This window comes from Nycticebus coucang, chromosome 5 (assembly GCF_027406575.1).
Source record: "Nycticebus coucang isolate mNycCou1 chromosome 5, mNycCou1.pri, whole genome shotgun sequence".
Taxonomy (NCBI): Eukaryota; Metazoa; Chordata; class Mammalia; order Primates; family Lorisidae; genus Nycticebus; species Nycticebus coucang.
The window spans coordinates 126,318,998-126,335,529 of NC_069784.1; the positions used below are offsets into that span (position 1 = coordinate 126,318,998).

The 16,532-nt window shown below is 44.7% G+C and overlaps 1 protein-coding gene across 2 annotated transcripts in view; it reads left to right on the top strand.

The window, feature by feature from the left end:
- PLEKHG1 (pleckstrin homology and RhoGEF domain containing G1) overlaps nt 1–16,532 on the top strand; it is a 246,192-nt gene that overhangs the window by 100,418 nt on the left and 129,242 nt on the right. The window contains exon 1 of one of the 2 annotated variants that reach the window (XM_053592225.1): nt 7,112–7,294. The exons of the other annotated variant lie outside the window; for it this stretch is intronic. Coding sequence (XP_053448200.1) covers nt 7,192–7,294 — 103 coding nt within the window. The 5' untranslated portion in view covers nt 7,112–7,191. Of the gene's footprint in view, nt 1–7,111; nt 7,295–16,532 lie in introns of those variants that run through there. 2 annotated transcript variants of the gene reach the window in all.

The window sequence follows — 16,532 nt, forward strand, 5'->3', positions numbered from 1 at the left end:
GCTATAGAGGAAATGGCTATACACTAAATATTCATTGTTACCATTTATCATTAGAATGTATTCAAATTACAACTGCCAGAAAGGGAAAAAAATATATAGACATTGTCCTGAAAAGGTGATGGCGGAGTGAAGGTCTGACAGACCCGCAGGTGCTGCAGTGGGGACAGAAAAGCCACATGGAGGGACCGTGACCCTGGAGGGGCCCTGAGAAGAGTGAAGAGCCTGGCGTGCCACAGGTGAGAGGGCCATCAAGGAGGTGGGGGTGGGACATGTGGGCACTGGAGGCCGAGTTACAGATTGTGATCAGCATCTTGGAAGAAGTGAAAAGCACAACAGAGTTCTCAGCTGGTGGGATAAGGGTGCAGTGACATCCGATCAGCAGTTTGAAAGATCGTGGCTTGATAGTCCACTCCCCTGTCTGCGAATGCAGATGGAAGATGACCCCAGAGAGGGACAGAGAAAAGCCACACGTGAGTGAGAGTTAGGAAGTCAAGAAATTGACTGGAGGTGGTGATGATGTGAGTATCTGGAGCGAGGGAGAAAACGTGGAAAAGATGGCTCAAAAATTGCTGGCTGGCAGGACCCTGAAAACAAGAGTGGCATTCCCTGGAGGAAGGCCCGGTTGGGAGGGAGACTGTGTTTCCTTTGGGGTATATTACAATTCAGTTTCCTGTGAAATCTCAAAGCTGGATATACTGGTCTGGTGCCCAGATGTTTGGGCTGAAGCTGAGGATGAGTCATGGCCGATCCTGCAGAGAAACCTGAAGAGGATTGTCAGGATACGCAGGAGGAAAACCAGAGTTCTAAGGGGCCCTGGTCCCCAAGGAAGGACAGTGCTTCAAGGAGAAAGCAGTGGCCAAAGTGTCAGATGCTGCCAAGAAGTTACACAGGAAAGAGACTGAAAATCCCAGTTGGATGAAGCGACACCGTATTACAGAGAACTGTCCTGGGGCAGAAGGAAATGGATGCCAGACTGGAGTAGGTTGGAGGCTGGGGGTGAAGAGGGTGGGTACATAACCCACTTGTGGTTTTACCCTGGCAGGAAGAAGAGGGCTATGAGAATCGAGGGAAAGTTGCCTTACACGGCCACGTTGGAGCACATTTTCCTACGATTAGGGCAGATGGCGAGGCGGTGCCCTTGGGAACTAATGAACATCCCCTGATAATAATGCTTGTATGGTGAGAATCCCAATTCTATATGAACTTACAAATAGATTTTTCAGGAATTCATTTCTATTAGCTGATACCCCTGTTTTCTCCCGTGCGTGACCCCTGCGACGCTGACTTCCATAAATGTGGCAGGTGAGAGTGAGTGCGGTGACTTCTGTACCACACCCAACTAGGAGCAACAGTTGAGCCTGGGTTGTGGTTATCCCTTAAAGAAATGATGATGCTGTGTCATCTTTTTTTTTCTTTTTTTTTTTTTCATTTTCATTTTTTAAAACATGCTGTAGAATTTCCTCTGTGTTCTTCTATAAGTACACACACACAAATGACACATCCTTCAGTTTAGAAACCAGGCTTTATCTCCCACCCCTGGAGCACTTAGTACACACAGATGTCTTCCCTAAACCCAATAGTTTGATCCAGAGACCATTGCCCAGTCTCATCTGGAGCAGACTTGAAGCCCAAATGGTCTGGGGAGACTCTCAAACCTGTGCATAGCCACCTGAATCTAAACTTTGCCCCTCCTCAATTTCTTCTTGGCCTTGACTACAAAACGGAATTTGCAGCCTCTAGTTATATGCTGATGAATAAGTTGTTTGCCAGGCAGTAATAACTTAAAGCTGCAGCCTCCCTCTGCAGGGCCTGTAGAACTTGCTGCCTGCAGTACTGTTCTACCCCGACAGCTGCAGACCCCTGCTTCCCGTAGTTCAGTCCCTGCCTTGGTGCCCCTGCCTCAGAAACCTCACACCTCTGTAGGTCAGGGGCAAACGTGGCAGCCTGCCTCTTACGACCCCTCCACATTAGGCCAAGATCACGCTTGCTGCAAAAGAGCCACTCACCTCATGTCCTCTTCACCTGAGGCAGCTGCTCACCAAGCCCAATAAAGTCCCCCCATGAGACTAAAAGTTACCTGTGGCCCAAACAGTGTGCCGTAGGTCACCAGGGGAAAACCAGCAACACACTTAACACTGCCTCACCTGTCAGAGCTGCCATCCTCAGGAGTCATTTCATTCTTCAAAACGCCGTGTCCCCAAGCCAATCCCTCAGACAAGAGGACCTGGGAAAAGGATAGGAAAGACCCTCCTCTCCCACCCAGATTCTGCACCAGTTTGAGATTTTGCAATGAAGGAGTGGGCCGATGGAGATTAAGCTCTGGGCCAGGCATGGTGGCACACACCTCTATTTTAGCACTCAGGAGGCCGAGTCAGGAGGATTGCTTGAGGCCAGGAGTTTGAGACCAGCCTGAGCAAGAGCGAGACCACTGTTTCTACTAAAAATAGAAAAATTACTCAGGTGTGGTAGTGGGTGCCTATAGTTGCAGCTACTCAGGAGACGGAGGCAGGAGGATCCCTGAGCCCAGGGGTTTGAAGTTCCACTGAGATAAGATGATGCCACTGCACTCTAGTCAGGTGACAGAGTGAAATTCTGTCTCAAAAAAAAACAACTTCCACTTTTATGGCTGATAAGGCTGACATTGGGAATAGCATCCCTTGTCTGGGCAGATGAGCATCCTAATAACGAACTCTGAACCCATAGCCTCCCCACCCGTGGGCTAAGCAGGGCTGCCCTCCCCTCCCAGCAGCAGAGCCTGCCTGTCAAACCCACAGCACAGAGAGGTAAAGCAAAGCACTGCCACGCTCTGCGCAGCTCTGTGCCCTAAGAGCAGAAGGGTGCCTGCGGCGAGGTAGTGCCCGCCCGATTCTCCCTCCTACACGCCCACCTGATCCCTGATTCTGGGAGAAGTGTGGAGGAGGCCCTTCAGAGATACCGGAGAGTGAGGGAGAACCACAGTCCAGGCACGGCCCCCCCCACCCCACCCCTCTCCCGGGGAGTCACAGAGGGAGGTCGGATATTTGCTGCAGAGATGGGAGCAAATATACTCATACTTAATCCTGATGGCTTCATGCACATTTTACCGGTTGACAACTATATCATCACAGTTTGGCATGTATTTCTGCGATCAGCATTTATTTGCTAAGTGCCCTCTGTGTGCCCAGAACAATGTTAGGTCCTAGGAGGTGACAAGGAACCAAATGGCCTGATTCAGCCCTGGTCCTCTGTAGAGGATAGGTGGGGACAGTATTTGTGTTTATGAGGTTTAGAGGATAGTTAGTAACTCACAGTCACAGTAGGACACTGGCAGCAGACGCCTGTGGACTCAACACTTATAAACCACACACAGGCCTTTTAGCAGCCTTCGTGAGGATTCTGGCGTCCTCAACGTCCTGTCTAAGGAAAAAGTGTTTTTCCTTCCTTAGTGGGTCCCTCTCTGTGAGAGGAGAGGGATGTTATGCTAGAATGAGTGATTAGCATCATTTCAGAAAATCGTCTCCTAAAGAGACTCTGGGCATCTCCCTTTCAGCCATCCTTTCCCTTTGGTCTTGTAGACATGGTGCCTTCGTCCACCAAAGCTCTTTGTCGCTTTTACTTTTTCACCCTCCTGACCCGTGCGCCTTTCTCAGGCTGGAATCATTTTCTGCAGGGAAACTTGCAGAGAGACCACGAGGTGTGAGAGGGAGGCTAAAGAAAAGTGAGCTCATGTGCTGGTGGCGACCCCTTCCCCTCTGAGCGGAGGAGCGCGTGGCCACAGTGGGCCTGGTTAGGAAGCGTATTTGTGTGAGCGGGAAGGGTGGGGCTGACCTCACAGGCAGGACGTTACTTTTCTTCCTCTTCCTGTACACGTTTCTCACAGGAGTCAGGGTCATGGCTCAGCTTCCTCTTGAGGAAAACCTAGGCCACTGAGCATCCACCTGCAGCAGCCAGTGAACTAAAGATAGTGTGGGTGCTGCTGGTGAACCTGAACCCTGGGTTTGCAGACGGACCCCTTTACATAGTACCCAGGGCACGGGACATCTGAAGCAAAGCTGGAGCCATCTCTGTGGGGCAAACAGGGCAGGAAACAGCTGCCTTTTGACAAACCTGCTTTGTTCTGGGCCAAAACATCACAGGCAAGTAGAATGGGGATGACCAAGGGGGCTGAAGTGATCCGGATGCACTGTACCTGTGGTTCGGGTGGGGGCGGGGGTGGTGACGAGCAAGGGCTTTCCTGGGAGCTTGAAAGTGTCAGGCAGCCTACTCAGTGTGGACATGGGACGGGGCGGGGGCGGGGGTTGCTCCCAGGTTCCTGGCCATGGTGTCGACTCTCCTCACTCTACTGGGCACAAAGGCAACAGAGGCGGTGGCCCTGGCTTCAAGAAGCCCTCTGTCCAGCCAACTGGTTCTTCTTACAATGTTTGGATGGGCTCCCACTCTGGTAGCGTATGAAAAGGTGGGAAGAAACCCAGTAGAACAGCCACCTCACGGGAGCGCTGGACTCTGTGTTCTGAAGTTTCTCATGCCCAGTGAGATTCAGGGGTAGCTGGTTGAGTGAGACAAACATGGCAAGTAGATCATCACAGCAGAGTGTGACAGGTGCTTGATTGGGTGCCTGGGGATAAGGAGTGAGTAGAGGAGTTACACCCATGGGAAATCCACCTGTGGGGATGGCACTTGTGTTTGAAATATCAACTCACTCCATTTGCCCACTTTCTCATGGAACTCCACATCCCCTCTGGAGGCGGACAGCAGCAGCTATGCAGGGCAGTTTGCTGTGCTTCCAACGTGGCAATGGCTTCAAGCCCTATGCCTCCCACCATGGCCTTCTTATTAGGGATGGGATCTCAGATGTGTGGCTATAGTCATCGTTGAGGCCTTGAAGAAGAGCTCCATGTGGAGTGTGTTAATATTAATATAGTGCCTTATGGTCTCAATCCTTAATCCTTGGCATTCTGGTCACTGCCTCACCCCTAAGAATGCTGCAACCAAAAAATAGCCGGGCGTTAAAAAAAAAAAAAAAAAATAGCCGGGCATTGTGGCGGGCGCCTGTAGTCCCAGCTACTCGGGAGGCTGAGGCAAGAGAATCGCTTAAGCCCAGGAGTTGGAGGTTGCTGTGAGCTGTGTGAGGCCATGGCACTCTACCGAGGGCCATAAAGTGACACTCTGTCTCTACAAAAAAAAAAAAAAAAAAAGAATGGGACAAGAGGGGCTTCTGCTTGTCTTGACAGAGTCTCGCCTAACTCTCTGCCCCACTTCATTCCCAACCCATCCAGCCTCCTACAATTGGGTACAGAGTTCCAAAAAGAAATGATTCAAGGTAAATGGACAGCTGTTTCCACCTCCCGATCCCATCCCTGATCAGTGACACTGGACCATTCCTTGTGATCTCTGCTTAACATCCCTCCCCCAAGTGAGACTGGACCCTAGGCTTGAGTGGCTGGTTCCCTTGCCCTCCCTCACTGAGGCCACAGGGAGTGGCCCCAGAAGAAGGCAGGTTCTGCCTGTCTGGGTGACTCTGGGTGTGACAGGAAACTGAGAGATTATGGGAGGCCTCTTTGCCCTCTCCCCTGGAGGGTGAGTAGCACTGTCCCATTGCGGCAGGGGAGCTGCCTGTGGGAAAGGGACGTGCCACCCCAGTGAGGGAGGAGGGTCACTGAGAGGAGGAGGCGGAGGAGCTGTCCTCCTTGAGGCTCCATTGCCTGAATTCCCACCCACCCCCATGTTGGGGTGTGGAGGGAATAGAGCCAGCAGCTTTCTACTTTTATACCATTTTGCTAACCTTCCCTCTAACCACAGTGATACCAAAGTTTTTTTAAATTTTGGAAAGGTCAAAATAATAAGAGACTGGGCACCTATAATCTTAGTACTCTAGGAGGCCAAGGGGGGAAGGATCCCTTAAGCTCAGGAGGACAAAACCAGCCTAAACAAGAGCGAGACCCCATCTCTACTAAAAGTAGAAAAATTAGCCTGGTGTTTTGGCGGGTGCCTATAGTCTCAGCTATTCAGGAGGCTGAGACAGGACAATCCTAGGAGTTTGAGGTTGCCGTGAGCTAGGCTGATGCCATGGCACTCTCTCGGTCTTAAAAATAAAAGTAATAATGATAAGGGAAATGTAAACCAAATGAATAAAGTGTGTATCCTCAAAATACTATTTTGTTAGTAAATTGTAGTTGTTTTCTTCTACTAAATTAAGGGAGAAAAAGAGTGAAATCACGTATAGATCATTCCATCTGTATAATCCAGAAAAGTCATAATGGCAGTAAAAAAAATCAAAACCCCTCAGGAGGCCTACAGTTAATTCAGTCTTAGTCTTTACCACCTGGGCTACATGCATGTAGTATACAGAGAAACCCAAGGGATTCTAGACCTTTCTAGAACTACCTGTCCCTCCTCCCAGCTGTAATACCCTCATTGGTCTCTAACCAAAGTGCATCTGGCACTTGACCAGTAGGGGGCAGAAGTGAGCGATGCGCTGTAAGATTCAGGTACCACCCACTCAGGATGGGGCCATTCCAGCTAGACTTCACAAGGAGCTAATTAGGCCACTGGAATCAATTTGTTTTTAAGAAGCTTTTGAGAGTTTACATGATTGTTAATTTTTATTAAATCTCTTAACTTTCCTTATCCTCAGAAGCCAATGTAATTCTGTGAACACTCAGAACATTAGAAATACCTTTGATGTATTGTAAACAGACTCTGTTTATGGAGAAGATGGCTCCCTTTGCAAAAACAGTTGCCTGATAGCTATTCCAATTTAGGCGAGAAAATAAGCTGAGCTAAGAGAAGTAGACACATAGGTATAGGCACCCCTCCCACACATCATCGTTTTCAAATGTTGAAAAATTATTCTTTAGTCAAAAATGAAGAATTAGAAATAATCCCTCACATAAAGGAGGTTGGTGCTTCTGTGATATTGACCATTCTCTTTTGTCGACACCTCCACTCCTAGGCCTCATTTTTATTTTTGTTGTTGTCTGCTTTTTTCTTGTCTCATCTCCCAGACTTTCCCTGGCCTCCTGAGGGAGGTCTGGCAACACCAGGAGGGTGAGTATGTGGGTGGGGGATGAGGGCGGGAGGAACTGCCTGGACCTGTCAGCCTTGGGTGTAGCACCTCAGAGGAGGACATGATTCTCCTGCAGTGACAGCCTGACAGGGGCTGCCCACGCCCCTGCAGGACCACGGCAGCTCGGGGAACAGCTGACCACCACCATGGTGGGGGCTCTGGTCAGAGGATGGAGAAATCGGAGCTCTCCTCGGAGGGCTGAATCAAAACTTCTCATCCCACAGAGCCAAGATGGAAGTCAGATCCAGGGTATGTGTGATACTTTGACATCACTGCTTGATTCTTTTAAAGGGTTTGAGGTGGGGGGGGGAGGGGGACAGTGACCAGGGGCTACAAGCTTTTGTCCACCTTCAAATAGAACTGACAAATCCAGAGGCCGTTTTTCTCCTCAGGTTATTATAAATTACGGCTAACTCACTTATGAAAGGTTTATTTTCCTTTCTTCATCAAAGCCTTAGTTACCTGTAATAGTCCCAGAGTAAAAGAGAATTATTCCTACCTTCTTTTCCTTCCAAACCTTTTAAGATGTAATCTTTGCTCTGTGGTATTTGTTTGACTTGTAGGGTAGAAAAGTTGTACTAGCTTCTGGCAAATTGTAGTCTAAACCATATCACTTGTTAGTTCCGGCATGGGAAGTGGTAAAAAGTAGTTAGCTTCGGGGTTTTCCCATTAATTATTTTTATTTTCTATTTTGTCGCTATTGTTTTTGAAGCAACAATAGAATTAGTGACAAAAAAAAAGCATAGCTCTCCTGTTAACTTAGTTCAAGTGATTATCGTGGCCTTTTCTGAAATAAATTTTCATGAGAATGAATACTTTCTGAAATACCTGACCTCATTCTCTTCTGTCTAGACCTTGGACTTCTTAATGATACTTAGGTGGAGGGGGACTCTTTGGTCTTGCACATGACTGACTCACGGGAGACACACAGAGCCAGCTGAGGAAGCGAGTCTGTGCCCAGAAGTCATGAACTCCCAGGGACTTTCTGAGCTGGCCTGCTGCCCCTGAGTGCTTTTCATGTGACCCAGAGCCTTGAGAGATTCCTAAGCTGTAAACTCAACTCTTGTTTCACTTCGGTAATATGTACGGAACACCAGTGTGTCCCAGACATTTTTCTAGGGACTGGCCTACTCTGATCTATAGCTATGCTACTTTTAAGAGGTGTAAAAAGCAAATGTTGTCATTTGTTTTGTTATGATAGTGGTTTCCAATCATACGTTTCAGGCTCACTGACTATATTCAAGAAGAATCAAGTTAAGAAATTGAAAATGCTTTGATATGTATTCATCACAAAATAGTAAATTAGCCATTTAGCCGGGTATTCAAAAGATAGAAAGCTATTCCGTGTTCTCTGCTGCCAAAGGATTAGTGATTATTTGTAAAACCTATTCAGAGAGAAGTATGAATCATAGTATTTAAAAATTCATCACCTGATTTTGCTCCTTTGTTTCATAGGTGAGGAAACAGAGCCCAGGGAATTGGTTAGTGAACTTGAGGCACCCAGTGAATGACGTGGTAAACTGGAATCACATTTCCCAAACGTTTTATCTAGTATTTTTTTCTCCTATCACATGGTGACCTGGTAAATTTGTCAAATTTCTGTAATATTCAGAAACTTAGAAGGTAACAAGGTACTACACACACGTTAGGGATTTTTAAACAGTTTTGTTGTGATATAATTCACGTGCCACAAATTCACCTGTGTATGGTATACAATTCATTGATTCCGAGTTTGTTATGTTATTCATTCTTTAAGTTGTAGTAAAATATATATAACATAAAATTTATCATTTTAACCATTTTAAGTGTATAATTCAGTGGCATTAATTAAATTCACAATGCTATGCAGCCATTTCCACAATTTTCCTCCTCTTGCCTTCTGAATCAATTCTCTTTTCTTTTTCTTTTTCTTTTTGAGACAGAGTCTCAAGCTGTCACCCTCAGTAGAGTGCCAGTGGCAACACAGCTCACAGCAACCTCAAACTCTTGGGCTTAAGCGATTCTCTTGCCTTAGCCTTTCAAGTAGCTGAGACTACAGGCATGCTCCACAACGCCCAGCTCTTTTTTGGTTATAGTTGTCATTGACGTTTGGCGGGTCCAGGCCGGATTCAAACCCACCAGCTCCAGTGTATGTGGCTGGTGCCCTACCCACTGAGCTATGGGCACCAAGCCTGAATCGATTTTCTGTCTGTAAGGTAACCTCTAATCTGCCTTCTGACTCCATGAATTTGCCTATTTCCCTCTGGAAATTTATTAGATGTTTTGTATAGGTGGAGTCATCCAATGTTTATCCTTTTCTGTCTGATTTCACATAGCATAGTATTTTCAAGATTCATCCTTAGCCTGTATTAAAGTTCATTCTTTTTTAAGGTCTGTTTTAATTTTCTCCCAGTCCATTCTCCTTCCTTCAAATATACTTTAGTTTCCAACCTGGTCATGAATTCCCTCATGTGTTTTTCAATCTACTGGTATTTTTCTGTGTAAGTTACCTAATGTGTAAAGAGACTTTTAGGAAGGTATTTCTTTCCAGTTAGTTATTTGAAGTCAGGGACCATATGTTAATCTTTTTCTTTTAAAATGTTTTTATCTCTAACACCTAGTCCCAAGGCTGAACGTAGAGTAAATACTCAACAAATTTATCTTGAGATGGACAGATGAGTGATTTTTAAGGTTTTACTTTTAGGCATCAGTAAAAAGATTCTAAATAAAAAAAGAATATGATCTTGAAGCTTTAGTTCTTTATTCTCTGGATTAATATTTTCTTTTGACATAAAAATGTATCGTTGCAGTTGTTATACACTCCAGTGAATTGATATGAAAAGGCCACATGCTGTATAGGGTAAGCCATTCACTGTGTCATGTCACAGGTTAACTCAGGGAATCTGATGATAACAAGTTCATGTCTTTAGTGACTTTTGGTGGGCTGTAGAGTAGGGAGGGTGATCTGAGTCCCCCAGCTGCTGAAAAGTGGGACTTGAGACAAGCCCTTCAAACTCATAACTGCTCTTGGCCCTGTTTGCCTTGGTGGTTCTTCCTCAATGCTGGGCTTGGGGCCTGACAGCAGCCACACTAAAAGAGAAGTTGCTACTACTTTGAGACGTCTTTTTACACCTCACTAAAAAAGGAAGCTGGATGCAAAGGTGGATTTCAGTGGCTCACTGTTTTCACCTTCAAATATAAAATGTAACTACATTTCTGACGGTTCTATTCAAATAAAGTAAGGATACATATGCTTATAGGTGAGTAGCCTACCATTCAGCACTCTAAAACATGCTCTTCTTGTGTGTCAACTATTTCAAAAGGTGTGGAGGATGAGAGGGAGGCTGGGGAACACAAGATGAAACCCTTGTTTAGGAGTGAAAACGATCACAGGCTGTCTTTGCTAATTTCTCCTTTCATGCTCTCAGAGGTCAAGAACAAGCATTTGCAAATTTTAAATTGCAGCCAAAGTTATTGGCTTTGATGAGCGAGATCGTGTTTATTTTAGTGTGTGTTACTTCAGGAATTCTCCTTCCTCTGAGCAGCTTTGTCCAGCTCAAAGATTGCCGCCTCCTTCAACCCCTAAATGGCCTGTTGGTCATGTCGCTGTTGGGCAGCTCAGCATGTGAAGTATCATTGTTTTCTTTCCCTGTAATCCTCACTTCTTCTCTAGATGAGGAGCCCAGTTAGATCTCCAAGGCTTCATGCTCCCTAAACCCACCATGTCCTGCATCCTACCCCGGGTAGCCACTCAATGAACATCTGACAGCAGTGGCTGCTATAAAGGAACCTGGTTTCCATACATGACCTGTATCATCTACGCGGATGCTTTATAAATTATACCAGGTACTTATGATTGCTTTCTACATCTCAAAAGCCAACAGCCTAACCATTGGCCTAAATATAAAATAATCATTTCTGAGCTATACACGCTGTAGTTGAAAAGAAAGCCCTTCCTTCCTCGTTTCTTAGTGGCAGCCTGTAATTTGTGAGATTCTTTCTAAACCACCATTTCCATCATTATGTTGGCTGGGGAAGAGGTTCTCCTTATACCAATGGATTGGTCCTCATTCCTTCCCCAGCCCAACCACCCACCTAGTGAGAAGAGGTAGTTGTACTTCTCAGCCAACTTTCTTTTTTAACCATTATGCTAGAAGAAAAGGCAGATGATAAAATCAGTTAATCAGCAAATATTTACTAAGGACCTGGGAGGAGAAGTTTTGGGGTAGCAGTAGAGAACATGACTGAGCCATTGTGTAAAAACCTAATTTCCCCATTAAGTTTCAGTCGAGGCTTGAGGGGACCAGAGAACAGGGATGGATCTGGATTCCTGTCTAGCCAAGAGGTGGCTCATTTCCTTTTTTTGGCTGGCAAGCACTTTGAGGTAGCCAGGTTAGGCACCTATAAATCCCAACTGGAATTTTTTAACCTTAGCCATGTAAGACCTAGCAACTACAGGCACAGCTAACATAAGGACTTAGAAATTGTATGTTTGTATGCTAAAAATAAAATTAACCCATTTTATAATTAATGGTAGTAACTGAATATTACCATAATGCTTTAAAATAATTTATAATGCTTGTCATTTCCTGATGGAATTTAATAGATTCTTATTCAGCCCAGTCCCTGGTTACAAATGAGATAGGTTCTCTAGGTTTTTTCTTAAGTTGAATTTGCATGTAAGTTGGAACAGGTGCATTTACCTATTAGTCCAATGTTTATAACCCAGAGCCTGCCTATACTCTTGTTTTACCTAAAGATTAACTATCTAGCTCTTTTTCCACATTTCCCCATAACTATGCAATCACCACTGGATAAGAGCACCTTATTTTAATTAGAATAGTACGATCATGGGGTTTATGATTCAGTATTCACTGAGCAGCTGCTATGTGTAAAACTAATGGGCATGCTGGAAAAAATTAATTCCTAAGGCTTATCCATGACCTCAGAAAAGTGTCTCTGATCTAGAGAAAACAAATCATAAGAGATACAAACATAATATGAATAGATAGAATTAAATAAATGCAGGCCCAGCGTGGTGGCTCACACCTATAATCGTAACACTCTGGGAGGCTGAGGCAGATGCATTGCCTGAGCTCACAGGTTCAAGACGAACCTGAGCCAGAGTGAGACCCTGCCTCTAAAAATAGCTAGGCAGTAGTCTCGGCTACTTGGGAGACTGAGGCAAAAGAATCCCTTGAGCCCAAGAATTAGAGGTTGCTGTGAGCTGTAACCCTACGGCACTCTACCGAGGGTGACAAAGACTCTGACTCAAAAGAAAAAGAGAATTAAATAAATGCTCAATAGATACCAGAGGAAGAAATGAATAATGTTAAGGGACAGTATAAAGTTTCCCAAGTAAGTAGAATTTAAATTGAGTCTCCCAAATCATTACTTTTAACTCTGAATTTAGGGATAAGACAAAGTAAATATTTGCCCTTGTCACACTTTCAGTCTCTTTTAACTCTCTTCTACTAAGTCAAACCGAAGGTTTGAAATTAATTTAGTTAAGTCAAACTGAAGGTTTGAAATGAACATAGTTACCCTGTAAGGGCGAGTGCATTGGTGATTTCTGTATTTAGACAGTGGGGGAAAGGCCATCCGGGGAGAGGTGCTGGCATGAGGGAAGGTGAAGAGGTACGAAAAGCAACCAGCATTTGTGGGGAACATGAGGTTGGCCCAATGTGGCTACAGTTCTGGTTTGGAACCTCGAAGGAAGCTACTTCTCAACTTTCGGCTTTTCCCTCCCTGATCATTCTAACTCTGGAACTTGGAAGCTCTTATGTCAGCAAACAAAGCCCATGGTGGGTTCCTTCTCAGCCAGTGACTCAAAACGGCCTTTGGAATAATGTCCGAATTCCCTGGGACAGACTCTGAGGTCCTGCATCAGTAACTACCCTCTCTTTGGTCACACTCCAGCACAATTCCTTGGTTCAGACCAGCCATTCCCCATGTGTCCTGTCACAGCATGGCTTTGTCCTCCGGCACTTGGCTGCCTTCTCACCCACCCCCAGCTCTGCACATCCTCACCCATCACTGCCTTCAAGAGGCAGCTCAATGCTCAGCCCCTGTGGGAAGGTGTCCCTGGCACACGTGGTTATGATTGTGAATCACGCAACGTTGTGGATCTGCTTTGCACAAGGCCCTAAGAGGAACACAGAGTCATGAGTGGCCCAGGTCAGGATCTCAGGGACCATGTGCTTAGCTTGAGGGGCAGGGTAAATTGGTAAAGATGCATATAGCACTTCAGGAAAATGGAAGCTATGTCACAGGATAGTTTGGAAGTCAATCTCAGGCGAATTGGTGCAGGCTGTGTATGTAGTTATCACTTCGCTCATCTCCATCCTTCTCTGTCCTCCTGATGGTTTCCCTGGGGGATCTTTGAATCCTTACCTGGAACGTGAACTGCCAGAGAGAGGCATCACCCGTCTAGGGTATGAGAACCTTTGCTGAATGAACACGGCAGACATTTCCGCTTTACGTTCGGTTAGGTGGGAGCCGTCCATCCCTGTGCTTGCACGCAGGGCTCTGCTGCAGGCCGTTGTGATAACTTGCAGAGTGAGCCCTGGAGTTAGACTGTCCAGGTTCAGAAACCTCTTTCACTGCTCACTAGTTGCGTGACTTTGAAAATGACTTCATCTCTCAGTACCTCATTTTTTTCAAGTACAGAATAGGGATGACAAAAATACCTGCCTTTTAGGGTTGTTTGAGAATTAAATGAGTTGATACAAAAAGAAAAAGCTTAAAATTGTGCCTGGCACATAGTAAGCACTCAGTAAATGTTAGCTATAATCATTATTATGCGGTCCTCATGATTATATGGGCTCCATATTTTAGGTATTTTCTAGTCTGTCCCTAGTAGCTGGAATCATCGATTCTGTCTGCCTTCTATGCTAGTAAATTTTTTACAAAACTAAAGTCTAAAACTCTGTGTACAGACATTCCCCCAGGATTACCAGAATCGATGGTATTTTATTACTCCTACATTGACATTTTAATAGCCTGGAATGGATTTTAAAAGAATTGAGAAGACACGCAGCATCTGTCAGTCTCCGTATTGTAATTCCTGTTTTGTTTTAGTTTCCATGTGAACCCCATTTTTTCAAAAGTTTATAAGTCTTTTGCTCCATGGTGAGATTTGGCAACAAGTTTCTGTTCCAAAGAACAATATTTGTCCGACTTGAGAATCAACTCTGGTTTCCATTTTCTTTCTTTCTTTCTTTTTCTTTTTTCTTTTTTTTTTTTTGACATCCTCAGAGGTAAATGGTTTGCAGTTTCTTTACAAAGAGATTGCTGCGGGCCTGGCACAATGGCTCACACCTGTAATCTTAGCACTCCAGGAGGCCAAGGCTGGAGGATCACTTGAGCTGAGGAGTTCAGGGAGACCAGCCTGGGCAACAGTGAGACCTTGTCTTTACCAAAAGTAAAAACAAAAATTAGCCAATTAGCCATGTGTGGGGGTGCGTGCCTGTAGTCCCATCTGCTCAGTAGGCTGAGGTGGGAGGATTGCTTGAACCCAGGAGTTGGAGGTTACAGTGAGCTGTGATGATTTCCCGATAGCTGGAGTGACAAGGCAAAATGAACAAACAAATGAAAACCAAAAAAAGAAAAACAAAAGCCCCAAAAGATTGCTGAATGTTCTATGCTTCTTGAACTTGAGTTTTATTTGATGAATTTGCAAATGTCATTTTTTGCATTTGGTAATTTTGAAAAACTTCTTTAAAACTCCAAATATAGCACATTGTTCTTTGGTTTTTAGATGCTGAGTTGCTTTAGTTAGTCTTAGGTACAAAATGTTAGGAATTCACTACGAATATCTCTATTCTACAGACTAGAATCCTGGACATAGAAAATATTTCTTTCTTGCAGAGAAATTTTAACATGGAGGGCAGTGGTCACAGACACTAGCATAGGAGTAAGCAGATCTGTGTGACCTTGGACTAGTTATATAGTTTGCCTACACCTCAACTTACCAATCTTTAAAGAGGGAATTCTTTAGACAGAATTCTTATGAGGAATGAGGGAGCTTGTGCACATTAAGTGTGTACAGCAGGGCCCACTAGACATAAGCACTTGAGTGTTCATTATTGTTGTACAGAGGTCTGACCTAAAGTTTCCATCATTGTTGAAATGTTCCTGAACCACAATGGCCTTCCTTGAACAGAGTGGGCTTTTGTGTGTCAATATCTGTGACGTGACTAAGTATAATTATTTAAGTCACATATACCAGGAAGAAAGGGGGAACAAAATCCAGTAAAATAAATCAAATTTAGAATCTTTGCCTTAAAAAGGTTAATTTGTCATTTTCTGGACCACCTTCACCATAAGTCAAATGAATTTGGGATATTCTTTATGTAAGTTATCCAGAGAATACAGAACACTGAAAACAAAAGGTCTGACTGCCCATCAGGTCATGATGAGAAAGAATTCAGATCACAGAGAATAATTCAAGATGTCCTTCTTCTGTAAATATTTTTTAAAATTCATATGTCCTTTAACTGATTCCCTTGATAGCTGGAATTGAAAGTCCTAGGAAGCCTGACAGTGGAATTCATGCTACCAGCACCAGACAGAGGATAATGCCGCAGACGGGAGTGGTGTGTTCTCTGAGTGATGTCTTTTTTCCGCTCTCCCTGAAGCCCTCAGACACTTCAGAGCCTGCAGTGAGGGCAGGCTGCCAGCTCCAGAGTAATATCTGCAGTTTTCAATATGAAATCAGAGGATGACATTCAGACACTTGATAATCTTACATTAAACACTCTGAATATCTCATTACACACACCTCTACACAAGTGTGCACACACACAAGTTTACACACATATTCTCCTTTCCTTGGTGATGCATTAGCCACAGTTCCAGGGGTCAGTTTTTCTTCAGCCTCGTTGATCTGATTTTGTGTGTGTTGCAATACCATTATGTCCAGAGAAAATGAAAAATAGGATCTTAAGCCAACTAGAAGTTGAAAAGTGAATAACTGATTCATGAGCATAATTTACAAGTGCTTTTTAAATCTAGAGCTATAAGTAAGTATCGGTGAAGAGGAAAAATGTCTCAAGCTAAGTATTCTTTATTGTTTTATTAATTTTATTTTTTTGAGACAGAGTCTCACTCAGTCACTGTAGGGTAGAGTGCCGTGTCATTATAGTTCACAGCAACCTCAAACTCTTGGGCTCAAGTGATCCTCCTGCCTCCTGAGTAGCTGGGACTATAGGTGCCAGCTACAACACCTCCCTATTTTCAGAGATGGGGTCTCGCTCTTGCCCAGGCTTGTCTGGAATTCCTGAGCTCAAGCAATCCACCTGCCTCGGCCTCCCAGAGTGGTAAGGTTACAGGCGTGAGCCACCGTGCCCAACCAAGCTAAGAATTCTTTAACGGTATTCTTTGGGTGCATGAAATTGTGTCACCTGGTAATGTTACAGTGGTTTTAAAAATCAAACTTTAAAGCTGTTATAGAAGTGATTGTCACTTTATGGGGGCAGGACATGATTGCAAGAGGAACTTTACCTAA